The sequence below is a fragment of the Pan troglodytes genome, chromosome 21 (genome assembly GCF_028858775.2).
Source record: "Pan troglodytes isolate AG18354 chromosome 21, NHGRI_mPanTro3-v2.0_pri, whole genome shotgun sequence".
Taxonomy (NCBI): Eukaryota; Metazoa; Chordata; class Mammalia; order Primates; family Hominidae; genus Pan; species Pan troglodytes.
Window position 1 is genome coordinate 20,383,955 of NC_072419.2, and position 15,216 is coordinate 20,399,170.

Sequence of the window (15,216 nt, forward strand, 5' to 3'; positions counted from 1 at the left end):
AAAAAAAAAATAGACTTGTGACTGAAAGAGACTGCTCAAAATGAACTACCCATGATTTAACAAGAAACCTGGCAGAAAAGAACAGAAAACTGGCCAGAGAGAAACTTAAGTGTTTTCCTGAATGTATGAAACGTATGTCTCAACAACTACTATTTGACATTGTGAAGGAAGTGCTTAGGAAACAGATCAGTGGTGACTCCAAAGAGGAAAACCAAACCCTCTGACAGTCCGCCAGCTGGGCACTGGCCAGCAGTGTGCCTTTCCCAGCATTGCTGGCTCTGTGTCCTGAGAGGACACCTGCCTGTCCCCAGGGACTCAGGCAAAATGGCCTCACCTAGGTGCAAATACAGCTGTCAGGGCAACAAAGTCCTTTTTGAATAACATGGTGGTGCCAAGGATAGGAAAGCTAACATGAATTTAACACATGGAGTGGGGTCACTTTATTCCTTCTATAGACAGTGCTTCTCCCATATTATTATGTTTTGCATGAGGAATGATGAGTAGAGAAAGGCTTTAATCTTATTGAAGCCTTACTTAGCAGTTGCTCTAATTCCCTTCAGATCTAAATAGCAGTCATTCTACATACTGTTTGACTACAAAGCCCTTTCATAAAATCTTATTCATTTTATTCTTAATGCCTGGGGCAGGGCAGATATCTGTTTTACTGAGGTGGATAATGGGTGAGGGGCCCAGGGATGGCTAAATAACATCCCAAGAATTATCCAATTTAGCTATCCATCCTGTCCCATTCTTACCCACATTTTACAAACATGGGAAGCTTACACTGCTAGAAATGGGGCAAACAGACTGGATTTGGATTTGACATTCTTTCCACTGCTTAGGGTGCCAGGGCTAATGAAAAATGATCAGCCAAAAGGCAGGCTGCAGGGTAGGACAGGACGGCAGGGATCCATACCGCTGAATAAGAAGCCCTTGGCTTCACTGTGCACCACTAGCAGTTCTCAAATAGGAAATTCCCTACCAATAATTCTCAATTACTAGCACAACCAGAAGAAAGAAGAGCGCATAGGAAAGCCGATAATTCCCACGTTATTTGGCTCTAGAAACGCAGCCAGGAATGAAAAGCTCACATGCTTGACCACCAAGAATGACTCAATGCGAGGCCCACTCTTTCACCAAAAAACAGGGTCAGATAGGGCTGGGTTCAAATTCCGGCTCCACCATTGACGAGCTCCACAAGCTGGTTGGCCAAATGACATAACCTCTCTGCGCTGTGGCTTCCTGATGCATACACAGTGGATAGTTCTAGGGCTTATCTCGTTGAGTGGTTGTGTGATGTAAATGACAGAAACGCATAGCCCACTTAACCCAATGCCTGGCTATTATTATCGTTATTGATACTGAATACATCTTTCTCACTCTGTGACACCCTGATGTCGTCTTCTGCCTTAATTACTCACTGTCTAAGAGATTTACTCAATACCACCTTGCAGTGCTGGCTGTTTTTCTAAGTGAATATGACTCATCGCCTCAAGTCAAGTGTAGTCTTGGGGGACTGGAGATTCACTCTCTTGGGCCTTTCTAGAGTATCTAGCACTGGGTCATGTACACAGTAGGTGCTTCATAAGACTTTTGTGGATTAATACCACCTTGGTATCCAGCTCTGGTCTCTTTTCACTTTCTCCTTGTTCCTGAGAGCTTGAGAACCAGTGGAAATTTTAATGGAAAGAAAGGCCCAGAGGTGAAGGAAAATGGAGACAGGGCCTACTGGAAAAAGCATGTGCTGGAAAAAGCAGGAACTTACTAGTTGAATTGGCCTAGACTAGATCTCTTCTACTCACTAGTTATGTCCTTGGCATAAATGGAGAAAATAACTTCTATCTCATAAGGTTCATATTAGGGTAAGTAATATGTATTGGCACAAGGGAGGGATTTGGCAAATGTTAAGTCCTCTCCTTCCTTCCTCTACATTGATGACATCAATGAAATTCAAAACATTTACACATTCTGTCTTCTCACACAGCTGTCATTACTAGGTTTGAATTATTACCAGCAAAATTACCTTTGTGATGCCTAAGCCGTGTTCATACATATAAGCCAGATTGAACATGGCTTGCGCGTTGTGGTATTTGTTGGCTGCAATGCTGTAGTGTGTGGCTGCTGTTTGATAGTCTTTCTTAGTCCCATAGCCATAGTAATGGTAATCTCCAATTTTTACTCTAGCAAATGCATTGCCTGATAGAAATATTAGAGAAAAAAGAATCATAACTCAAATGATTCATGTATAGTTCTCAGGAATTCAACCTAGTAATCTTGTTTCAGTCCTTTAAAATATATATGTATCTATAGCCAAGTATAAAAAGGAACCAAAAACACTCAGAACCCCAGAAATGGAATTAGATATACTTTATGGAATACAAATATAACACTCAATGCTAACTGTTTTCATTATAGCGTAACATCCATGGTATAGTATGCATGTTTTGTTGTTGTTGTTGTTGTTTGTTTGTTTGTTTTGAGACAGAGTTTCACTCTTGTCACCCAGGCTGGCAGGCTGGAGTGCAATGGCACATTCTGCAACCTCTGCCTCTCAGGTTCAAGCGATTCTCCTGCCTCAATCTCCCAAGTAGCTGGGATTCCAGGCGCCCGCCACCATGCCCGGCTAACTTTTTTTTGCATTTTTAGTAGAGACGGGGTTTCACCATGTTGGCCAGGCTGGTCTTGAACTCGTGACCTCAGGTGATCCACCCGCCTTGGCCTCCTAAAGTGCTGGGATTACAGGCGTGAGCCTCCGCGCCCGGCCAAATGTTCTTAAAGAACAAAAAATTACCAATTTTACCTTTTAATTTTTTTAAGTAGATTAACTCTTGGGAAGTTGGACCCCATCCCTCCCATTCTCAGACGTCACTCCTGAAGCTCTGCTCTCCTGCGTCAACAGTGTCGCCCTCTTTCCCAGATCAATCCCGTCCGCCATTCAAACACTCTCTGGCATCTTCTAAGAACAAAAATAAACCCTCTCTTTATCCTGTGGTGTCTCCTTCTAGCTCATGCCCCATTTCTCTGTTCCCCTTTACACTGAACCTTTTCAAAAGTGTGTTCTATACTCACTGTCTCCAAAGCTTCACCTCCCATGGACTCTTCAACCCACTCCAAACTGGCTTCTGCCCCCTTGCCCGTGAAGCTGCTATTTTGAAGGTGGTAGATGACCTCCATGTAGCCAAATCCATTGCCACATCTCTGTCCTCATCTTACCCAACGTCTGAGCAGCACTGGAGTGATGGGCCCCATCTGCCCAAGCACTGTCCTGTCGCAGCATTGATGGCACTGCCTTCTCTTGGTTTCCCTTCTACTGCATGGGCTCTTTATTTCAAACTCTTGTCTGACTCCTCTGCCCACTTCCTAAATGTGGAATGTCAAGGGCTCGCTCCCAACTCCTTTTTTTCTCTTTCTTCTTTTCCCTCTTTTCTCTTCTCTCACCTCTCCTCCCCGCCTCTCTCCAACAATCTGCTCCATCTCAACTCTTTCTCTGGGTGACCTCGTTTCGTTCCATTGCCTGTCTTTATTAACTATTTCTAAATTTATATCTACTATCTCTCTCTCCCTGAGGCCCAGGCTCTTATAATTGCCTCTTGATGTCTCCACTTGGATTTCAAACTTAAAATGCCCAACAGAGGTTTCCTAGCACCCTACGCCCGTTCCTCCAAACAAAATCATCAGTTTCTTCCCTGTCTCAGTACAGCACCCCCATCGTTCAGGCCATAAGTCTAGGGGAATTATTCCTAGTTCTTTTTCCCTCGCCTCCATCAGCCAATTCATCAAGTCCTGTTGGTTCTGCCTCTAAAACACGCTTAACTCCTGATATCTCCTCCACTGCCTATTCCAGCCTACAATACTACAATAGGCTTCAAACCCTTCTTTTATCTTCACTTTCCAACCCATTCTTCACACAACAGCCAGGATGATCTTTTTTTTAATTTGTATTTGTATTTTTATTTTTATTTATTTATTTTTGAGACAGGGCCTGGATTTGTCGCCTAGGCTGTAGTGCAATGGCATGATCTCAGCTCACTGCAACCTCAGCCTCCCAAGCTCAAGCAATCATCCTACCCCAGTCTCCTGAGTAGCTAGGACTACAGGCATGCACCAACATGCCCGTATTCACTATATTGCTCTAGCTTGTCTCGAAATCCGGGGCTCAAGCGATCCTCCCAACTCAGCCTCCCAAAGTGCTGGGATTACAGGTGTGACGCACCCAGCCAGCATGATATATATATATATGTATAATATATGTATATGTTATATATAGTATATATGTAACAGTTTTATTGAGATACAATTCACATACCATCCAATTTACCCATTTAAAGGGTACAGTCAAATGGTTTTTCATATATTCACAGAGATGTACAAGCATTACCACAATTTTAGAATATTTTAATCACTCTGAAGAGAAACCTCATATTGTTTAGCTAGAGGATGATCTTTTTAAAATGTAAAATCAAGTTATGTTATTTCCTTGTGTAAAATCCTCCAATGACTTTGCTTTGCCCTTGGAATAATAGTCAGACTCCTTACGACCTACAAGTCATGCCTCACCTGCCCTCTGCACAAGATCCCTGCATTTGATTCCTCAAGGTCCTCTACCTGGCAGGTTTGGAACACTCTGACTCTTCCCGTGGCTGGCTTCTCATCATTCTCAGAAGCGCCAATGCCACTTCTCTCCTAGAGGCCGTTTCCGACTACCTTGTCTAAATTGCTCCTCAGCCCCCACCCCAGAAGTTATCTACCTCATCTCCATGTTTTATTTCCTCCACAGCATGTCACTGTCATCTGATTTGCTTACTAGTTTATTTTCTCTCTTCCATATGAGGGCAGGTACTTCATGAGGACAAGCACCTTGAACTCTTAATCACTGACACAATCCCAGAACCCGGAATGGTACTTGATAAATACATATAGAATGAACAGATGGACATGCAAGGAAACTTTTTAGATAATGCTTTCCCTAGATATTAAGTACTTTAGAATATGACTGTCCAACAAACATGAATATGTCAAGTAGAAAAATCTCATGTGACTTTTTAAGATCTGAGACTTCAGTCTTTTGAAGTCCACTTAGGGATGACCCTTAAGGGTCCCCTTGGGGTCTATGTTCCCATCCACCAAGAGAGTGTTGATTGGAAAGATGAAGGAACACTCATCTAGGACATCCATCTCAGCTGCGGCCAGCCCTTCTAGCATGGTCTTGGCTTACTCAGAAAAAGAGGAAGTGCCCTGTATGGGCTCAGGTCTAGCATTAAGTGATATAGGACTCCTTCCAAAATTTTCTCATTTGGCCCTAATGTAGTGCATAACATCCTTTGGAATTTATTGCTTTAGGTACCGAAGTTCTAATCTTCTAGAATCTTCTATTAAAATGTAGACACTTCAAAAAGATGTAATACCATAAGCCATCTTTAAGTCTCTCTGAGTACAGCTAACACTATAAAATTTTTTTTATTATTTATTATTATTATTATTATTTTTGAGACAGAATCTCACTCTGTTGCCCAGGCTGGAGTGCAGTGATGTGATCACGGCTCACTGCAGCCTCAATCTCCCGGGCTCAAGAGATCCTCCTGCCTCAGCCCCTTGAGTAGCTAGAACTACAGGTGCACACCACCACACCCAACTAATTTTTTTTATCTTTTATTTTTTTGTAGAGATGAGGTCTCACTATGTTGCCCAGCCTGGTCTTGAACTATTGGTCTCAAGCAATTCTCCCACCTCGGTCTCCCAAAGTGCTGGGATTACAGGCGTGAACCACTGCACCTGGTCTATAAAATTCTTAGCTGGCAAAGACATTAGTTATCAGGGCTTGCTTTCCAGATGCTTCCAAATGTACAGGTCAGTAACTGGGAGCAAGAACTTATAAGAATGGTGCCCAGAAAACAGGCCCAAGGGAGTCTGAAGAAGCAGGAGGTCCAATGGAGCTCTAAAGAGAAACCTATTCCATCTCTAATTTTGCCCAAAGCTGCCTTCCTTTGACCCTAAGATTCCTCCTGGGCTATAACCACAAAGAGATAGGACAATTCTGTGCATTGTCAAGTTGTACAGGCAGTAAGCAGGCTCCCTGAAGCCTCTAAGAATGGAAGGCAGTGAACAAGCTGGTTCTTGGGGGAATTCAGCTCCACCCTAATAAGGGGGCTGACTGGCAGCATGTGGTGAGCCAGACAGGCTCCTGTGGGGATCAACTGACAGTGGAGGGATTTCCACTTCGATTTCACAGTCACAGGGCAGTGACTGAGTCCTGATGGTTCAGCACCCTCTTCACATGAGTAACTGCTAAAAGGAGTATGGCCAGTGACTAATTGGAAAATTTCATTATTAGATTCCCTAGTCCCAAGTGAGCCACTCAGTAGCCATATCTTCAGGGACACTTATACCTGACCTCTCTTAGGACACATGATTATTTTTAGCAGCCTGACTTTTTTATATTGAGGAATTCAGTTTAATATCAATGTACTAGCCGGGCGATGGTATAGGCTGATGCCTGTAATCCAAGCACTTTGGGAAGCCGAGGCAGGCAGATCACGAGGTCAAGAGATCAAGACTATCCTGGTCCACATGGTGAAACCCCGTCTCTACTAAAAATACAAAAATTAGCTGGGTGTGGTGGCACATGCCTGTAGTCCCAGCTACTTGGTAGGCTGAGGCAGGAGAATCACTTGAACCCAGGAGGCGGAGGTTGCAGTGAGCCTAGATTGTGCCACTGCACCCCAGCCTGGAGACAGAGCAAGACTCCATCTCAAAAAAAAAAAAAAAAAAGATAAAGATAAAGAAAAAAATATATATGTATATATCTCAATGTACCCTTGTTTTCAATGTCTCTTTTCCTTGCTGCAATTTCCGCACCATTTCCTGTCTTGGAATAAACCCACATTTGTTGTAATTGAGCTGACTGGCCATGGCTGAGAGATTGCGGGTATTGTTTCCCCACTCTAAATAAGGTCTTCATTGCATTTTATAAAACATAGACTTTTTAAGGGGAATGTCTCACTAAAATTGCATTGATGGCTGTTGCTGTGCTACCGGCTCAGCTGGATATGAGAAAGCACCACTGTGACTTTTTCCTATGCTTCATATTAGTGTCAGCTGAGAATCATTTTTTATCCTATTCACTTCCTGTGAAAAGGGATGATTTGGCCTTAGCATAAGACAATTTTAAGAAACCTAATTGGAAGCAAAATTGCTCTCTTATTGCAAGAGAGTTTTCACATATCCAAATGCCAATGGTGACAGCTTTGCAGTATTTCTCTGCTTTTAATAATATAATTTTAGGGGAAAAATAGTAAGAGACATCGCAATGCAATGAAAATACCACCTGCCAATGCTTTTCCCACCACTGGTATCTTATATTCCTTATCCATGTGATGCCAGCAAGCGAGACATGGAAACTCGAGGAAAAGCGAGAGGATCCTGCCATGTATCTGTTTTGTTTTGGTTTGGTTTTTTATTCTTACATGCTAATGATTGTAGTAAAGATCTGAAGTTTATGGTAGTCATCAATGTGATATTTTAATAGAGAAATCACATGAGCCTTAGATACATACATAACTAATTTTGCTTGTAAACTCATTGAGACATGGGTCATGTCTCTGATTAGTTCAGTCAAGATCTCAGCAATGAATGAGTGAAGCCAGACCAAGAAAACTGGTTTCTTGAGTAAAATTGTATATTTCAAAGAACTGTTCTGGTGTCACGGAGACAGAGCCATAGAAAAATTCCTATGGCTTGCTGAATCAGGGACCTTGATAATAATGGGGAAAATAAATTCCTGGAAATGATCTCTCACCAAAGACTGACCCTAACATCAGTATAGTTTGAAATGTCACCTACTTGATATTCTACCCCTTGCTGCCTATGTGCACAAACACGCAGCTACAGCAAACGTGATGAATAACAGAGGACAGGGACCGGGTATGTGCTTATTTTTATCTGGGTTCTATACCTTGAATGGCAGCTCGATTCCATAGGAGAAGCGCCATTGGATACATCTTCTCTTTTTCAAGAATGTTAGCCTTTTCTAAAAAAAGGAGACATTCCATTAGGAAGGCTTAAAATGCCTCTGTAGTAAAGTCATACATGCATATGTATGATTGGGGGATTACAGAGAATTTTAACTTATCTTACTAGATTCCAAAATGAATGCTGAATTGCTTTGAGCTACTTCATACCCCATTTCTGCAAGCAGTGCATACTGAACAAGAGAAGAATCTATATCACCATCCTTATAGGCAAAGTAAGCTGTCAGGAATTTCTCAGCCCAGTGGCCTAGTTCACAGACACCTTTATAAAGCTGTACATGAGAAGAGAAATCAAGGAGACTAGTTAGCCAGTATGCTTCACCCCAGGCAAATGAGAAATGAAATCAGTCTTCAGCTCCTACCAGCTGGTCAGGGAAGGATTTTAGGTCTAAAACATGGCTTTTGCAAATTATTTAGGGTAAAGAGTTAATACCTTTTATAGGCACAAAGATCAGAAGTGTTTGGGTTTGTTTTGTTTTGTTTTTGTCTTGAGGGAAACTTCCTCAGCCTTATTTTAAATTTGTATAATAAACTTTCCTGACTTGGAGGCTATTTGGAAGAATAAGAATGTATCGCTAGTGTGTGTGTGTGTGTGTGTGTGTGTGTGTGTGTGTGTGTGTTCTTAAAGGGACTTTCTGAGCACTGCTGCTCTGCGAGGGCAAGTTATAAGGCCACAGCTGATGTGAAAAGGAGAGAATGAAGGAAAGACAGTGCCGGAGGGTGTAGGTGACATAAGTGTGAGAGAGGTGTGCAGAGCCCTAGGGGGACAAATGTCAACTTAGCTGAATAGCCCTTATGTAACCAAAAGAGGTTAGCCATACATAATTCATTAGGAAGTTGGCAAAGGAGCAAATCTAAAGATAGATCATTAGCTGGCAGCTTTTGAAATAAGCTTCAGAGGGGCCAGATTGCAACATAGAGTATTTATGCTGGTGTAGCAGACGTGTTTAATAAATCAATGAAGGACATTAAGGTCCTAAAAGCATTCTTTTGGAAAGCGCATCACTGGCTCAGGCTGAAAGAATTCACTTTCTCAATTGTCATCCAAATCATCAAAAACCTAAGGATGCTGCTTTCTGGGAAGAAGTGGGCTACATTTTCTACGCTAAATCTAGCCTTTCGGTTCCCAAGTAGCAACTCCCAATCCCACTAGAAGTGCCAAATTGCCCTGGTGATTTGATTGAATGCTGAAACAGAGCTCCTTAACTGCATGTTGAGGTGAGCTCTGAACCTGATGAAAAGCCAAATGTCAGAGAGAGGAGAGATCTTTTCTCTGTCTCCCTTCCCCAACCTGAGTTACATCACTGCTTTTCCCCTCTGACAAATGTCAGTATTCACATTGTCAACTGGAAGAAAAGAGGTAATATTTATAAAATCAAAGACACCAACAATTTAAGAACAGTATCACCTCTTCTGTGTCATATATGACAAGTGCTTTAAAAACAGCCGCATATTATATTTACCTCCACAGCAGTTCTGCATGATCTTACTACTCCTGTTCCTGTTGCATACATCTTGGCCAGATAATAAATGGCGAGGGGCTGCCCACTCTGAGATGCCAGGTAAAAATATTTGAAGGCAAGTTTATAATCCTTCCATATTCCAGAGCCAGCTGAAAATTAAAATTGTTTTGAGCCACCCCTTATTGACTTTATTTTTTATATTATAATCTATGGATATAATAGTCATAGTGATGCCTGCTATTTAAATAGAATGGGAAAAGCCAACCAAAAGTCAAGCTACTCTAAATCCACTATTTGTGAAGGTGGGGGTGAACACTGAGTTTGGTTCTAAGTAAGAATATGGAAATTTATATTCTTGAGCCATTCTGAAAAAAAAATTGAGAAAGAAGGACTACTTAGTCTTATGAAAGTATCTCCTCACTATGGCATAACTAAAATTAATGCAAAGGAGACCAAGTGATGGTCTCTGAGGACCCGAAGCGCCACCATGATTTATCTCGCCATCTTTGTCATCCTTCCATATCAGGACACCCATATAGCTTCTCCCAGCCATGACTATGGCATATGCAGCAGGTAAATCCCAGCTCCAAGAAGCCGAACTCTCACCAAACTCCTGCTTAGAGCAAGAATAGGCACTTGAAGCTAGAGCAGAGAACCAGCAGACTCCCAGCAGCCAAGATTCTTGTCCTGGCTCTCTCATTAGTTCTTTTGTGACTTGGGCCATTTAGGCACTTTATTTGCAAAAGTGAAGGCTTTCCTTAGATGGTCTTTAAGTTATCTTCCAGCTCTAACACTGGAGCCTTTAGAAGCAGTGCCATGTAGTGACTAAGAGCAAAAGCTCTGGAGGCAAATTGCTTGAATTTGAATTCCAGCTCCACAACTGTGTGATCCTGGGCAAGATGTCCAACCACAACATTGGCTTAGTTTGCTCATCACAGTGGATACACTGTGGGATACCCGGTAGATGTTGAGAGGGTCAAATGAGTTGAGAGGGTCAAATGAGTTAAAACATATGAAGACTTAATATACATTAGCCATGACTATTTTTCTTATTCTAGAAACTTGGGAAATCTGGTAGATCCCAAGCCAAGGACTTGGAATGAACTAGAAGAACAAGGCCATCTTAGGCAACCTCAACCCCCCAAGATAGTACAAAACAGGTGCTCCTGCTGGGCCACTGTGGAAAATGCCAGTGACCCCTTGACGGGATGTGACCTCCTTGATGATGTGGTCTGCTGCTGCCCTGGCTCCTCCTCTGACATGAAGGACTTGGTGGAGATACTCAGGTGTGTTCATATCTCCTGGTATTTGTCTTGGCCACTTCCTCTCTCACTCCCCACAGAGATTGTTACAAACTTTCATGGCTTTCTGAGACCTCCTAGCCAACCACTCTACCTTTGCTCACAGAAGTCAACTTTGTACCTACTAGATCATTGAAGAAAACTTCATATTGTCTTTCCTCACTCACCTCTCTCCCCATCCCATTCCCCCATACTTAGATTCGCATCATCCTTTCCACCCTCCCTCTAGTCTTTGAGAGTAAGCAATCCTGCCTATCTATCACGGTTAAAGAGGCTTCCACTGATCTGTGCCTAATCAGGTGCTAATACCACCAACGTTTTTCAGAATCTCTTTCCATCAATTATAATTATGCTCAGGTCTCTTCATCTTAAAAGTAACTCCCTCTGGGTCCTAGTCCCCCTGATGCTGAGTTCCTTCTCTTTCCTTCCCTTTAAGGGCATGCTGCTTGCAATAATACTTTTATTTCTCAACTTCCTGATCTTCCGTTCATGCTGTTGGCATGCGGCTTCCACCCCAAGCAGTCCAATGACCTCACCCACATTCTCTGTATTGCCAAGTCTCATACATATTTCATTCTTTCTTACTTTTTTTTTTTTTTTTGAGATGGAGTCTCACTCTGTTGCCCATGTGGGAATGCAGTGGCGTGATCTAGGCTCACTGCAACCTCCACCTCCTGGGTTCAAGCAATTTGATTCTGCCTCAGCCTCCCGAGTAGCTGGGACTACAGGCAGCCGCCACCATGCCAGGCTAATTTTTGTATTTTTAGTAGACACGGGGTTTCACCATATTGGCCAGGCTGGTCTCGAATTCGTGATCCGCCCGCCTCGGCCTCCCAAAGTGCTAGGATTAACAGGCGTGAGCCACCACGCCCGGCCTCTTACTTGTTTTTTAAACCAGGTTTCTCACTGCATTTCACAGGGGTGCCCATTCATTTACTCTTCCTTGAAAGTTCTTCCCTTGGCTCCATTAAGATCTTTTTTTTGTTGTTCCCTATTTCGCTGAGCTTGGCTTTCCATTCTTCTCAGTGATGTACTTCCCCTGCCTACCCTTCAATACAGCACGGAGGATCACTAGTTATCTACCATGGCCCACTGCTCTTTCCTCTCACCCTCTTGCTCCTTTCCTTTTGCAACCTCAACTACTCTTAACTAATAGCTGCGTGCTGATGCCTCTCGAACCTTCTCTGTAAGTTTGACCTTTCTCGTGAGTTTCGTACTTGCTTCTGGGGATGTGCACGGGATATCGCTAGCACCTCCAACTTAACCTTGTCAAAGATAAGCTTCCTGACTCTGCACCTCCTTGTCCCCCCTCCCAACCAGTGTCCTTTTCTTTAGGCTTTTTCAAATTCTTATTTAATTTGTTGCCTAAATGTTCTGTCTAAACCAGTCACACCAAACCTTTGATGTCTGTTATAAAAGAAGCAGACTTAATAATGCATATGTCATTCTAAATAAAGCAGCTGTATTTGTGGCACTTACAGTAGTACATGAAGCCTAACTGGAACTGTGCGTCGGGCCACCCTTTTTCCGCAGCTTTCTGAAAGTATTTAAGTGCTTCGGCATAATTCTGCAAGATAATTACACTCTATTACTCAAAGGCACAAGTAAAACTCCATGGAAACAATTGCCTTCCACTTCTTAAAAAGAGTATAGACAGTGCCCTATGTGATTTAGGGTAATTAAAATAGTATCAGAAACATTATATATTTTATTTCATTATTATATTAGACTCTATTAGGAAATAATGCCTCATTTTCATCATAATTATGTCTTTTTCTACATTGACAGTAAGTTTTGTTAGATATTGGGGGAAGGTCACTCAAAAGACTATGAAGATAAATTTCTCCATCAATAAAGTCCTCAGAGGATAGATGATTTCTAAGGTTACTTAGAATCTATGATTCTAAGATATAATTAGAATTACTATTCTTGTCACAAGCTTGTTCTTCAGTGTCTCTTTGGCAGAGATTTCACTGGATTATTTTATTCTCTATTATCTGATATCACAGTTTGGCAAACCAGATAATAGAGATAAATTCCTTTAAACTAATGAATGACCATGAATTTTACCCTGTAAATTGCTACAAATAAAAAGATAATAAAATAATTTAACTTACCAGGGGAACTCCTTTTCCACGAAAGTAAAGAAGACCAAGCCCATGAAGGCCGATTGCATTGCCCTAGAAGAGTTTTATAAAGCCAAGTAAAGTCCCAGAAGAATTCATGATAAGGAAAATTACTGCAAAATTTTTCAAAATATTTGACATGCACCCAGTAAGAGATTAATCAAGGCAGTTGGCCGGTTATTCTGACCCACTCTAGTTCCTCCTTTTATACTTTCATAAACCTTCTGGCTAGAAAAGGGAAGAGGGAAACAAAAGTCAAACCTTTCCTCCATTCTTGTATTCAACACTTATTTAGGACTTGTTTTGTGTATGATTCCATAGTAGGCACTGGGCAGAGGTAGCAGGTGAAAGGTAAAAGATGAAGAAGCCATAATCCCTGCCTTGAAGAGTTCACACGCTAGGGGGCTCTGAGCCATATCAAAGGGGAGGGGCAGGTCAGACCTCTTAGAGTCCTGTCAAATGTGGTAAGTCCTAAAGTTGAAATAGATTGAGGCCGGGCATGGTGGCCCATGCCTGTAATCCCAGCACTTAGGGAGGCCAAGGTGGGCAGATCACCTGAGGTCAGGAGTTCGAGACCATCCTGGCCAACATGGTGAAACCCTGTCTCTACTAAAAATGTAAAAATTAGCTGGGTGTGGTGGCACACACCTGTAATCCCAGCTACTTGGGAAGCTGAGGCAGGAGAATCGCTTGAACCCATGGAGTGGAGGTTGCAGTGAGCCGAGATTGCGCCACTTCACTCCAGCCTGGGCGAAAGATCAAAACTCCATCTCAAAAAAAAAAAGAAAAAAAAAAAGAAATAGATTGAGAGTGTTGCAGACACCTAGAAGAGGGACACTCTATTGCCTGATTTAGACTAGGAACTGAAGGAGATCAAGTTGTCAGGGGTGGTGACATTTGAGCTAGGTCTTAAAGGATGTGTAGGAGTTTTCCAGAAGGGAGAAGTCTATCCAGACACTTGTTACCTACTCAGGTCTACGGAGGTTGACGTAAATGGCCTAATCACACTTTAGAGACTCTGTGGATTACAATCCAGCCACTACAGATAGTAAAGCATCGTTGGTATATTTCTTTATTCAAATTTATTGCTTATAACATCCCCGATGTTTCCTTTTCCACTTGATGCTAAATTAATTACTATTTATTTTCTGATTAATATTGGAATACTCTAAGGAAGGGAGTATTTAGCACATTTAGTATTCAGCACATGTTCAAATATATTGATATTTAGCATATCAATTTTGGATGAAGAGTGAACCTTGAAAGTGACTTACTCAAGGAGAAAACTCCTTTTTCTTTCCATCTCCTATCACGCATTTCACCCCCTAGCGACTACAGTAAGAAACCATGATTGACCACCTGACTTTCTTTTTTTTTTTTTGAGACGGAGTCTCACTCTGTTGCCCAGGCTGGAGTGCAGTGAGGTGATCTCGGCTCACTGCAACCTCTGCTTCCCTGGTTCAAACTATTCTCCTGCCTCAGCCTCCTGAGTAACTGGGATTACAGGTGCACGCCACCATGCCCAGCTGATTTTTTGTATTTTTAATAGAGATGGGGTTTCATCATGTTGGCCAGGCAGGTCTCAAGCTCCTAGCCTCAAGTGATCCACCCATCTCAGCTTCCCAAAGTGGTGGGATTACAGGCGTGAGACACCGCACCCTGCCGACCAACTGACTTTGATTCAGCAGATCTGTAGGTATGTTTTACAGGTTCCTAGTATTTCTGCAGGAACTTACGTTCTAATAAAAAGCTCTCCAAATTTCTTCTTACCACCTACATTTAGTTATTGTAGATGCAGCCGGAGTAACCCTCAGTAACACAGGAATAGCACATAAATAGAGAAGGCATATTTCAAAAGTGGTTTCAAGACTCCAAATTTTGAGCCTATCATATGAAATGATCTGCTATTGTAAGGGTTCTTAAGGACAGTCCATCTGTATTTAAAACAGGTGGTATAACTCTGCTCTCTTCTTCCCTCTTCTCTCCTGGCTATATCTCCTGTGGTTCTGGGAGTCTTGAGTTGCTCTGCTCTGGAAGTAGTAAGGATCAGTGTGATGGATGTGGCAAAGTCTAGTGAGTCTGTCTTCTTCTAATTAGCCTTGTTTAGATGTCATCTTGAATTGTAGTTCCTATAATCCCCATGCATCATGGGAGAGACCTGGTGGGAGGTAATTGAATCATGGGGGCGGTTACCCCCGTGCTGCTGTTCTTGTGATAGTGAGTGAGTTCTCATGCGATCTGATGGCTTTATAAGGGGCTTTTCCCTCTTTTGCTCGGCACTTCTCCTTGCTGCCACCAT

The 15,216-nt window shown here is 42.3% G+C and overlaps 1 protein-coding gene across 25 annotated transcripts in view; it reads right to left on the bottom strand.

Annotated features, from left to right (window-relative positions):
• The window catches only part of SEL1L2 (SEL1L2 adaptor subunit of ERAD E3 ubiquitin ligase), a 166,212-nt gene that overhangs the window by 7,863 nt on the left and 143,133 nt on the right, over positions 1-15,216 (bottom strand). For 16 of the 25 annotated variants that reach the window (XM_054674852.1, XM_054674851.1, XM_063803005.1 and 13 more), the window contains 6 exons: positions 12,909-12,971; positions 12,271-12,358; positions 9,491-9,639; positions 8,134-8,299; positions 7,952-8,026; positions 2,024-2,196 (listed from right to left, as the gene is read on the bottom strand). In XM_054674852.1, the coding sequence (XP_054530827.1) occupies positions 2,024-2,196; positions 7,952-8,026; positions 8,134-8,299; positions 9,491-9,639; positions 12,271-12,358; positions 12,909-12,971 (714 nt within the window). The remainder of the gene's footprint in view (positions 1-2,023; positions 2,197-7,951; positions 8,027-8,133; positions 8,300-9,490; positions 9,640-12,270; positions 12,359-12,908; positions 12,972-15,216) is intronic. The other 9 variants (XM_063803018.1, XM_054674855.2, XM_054674854.2 and 6 more) reach the window with 2 other exon arrangements.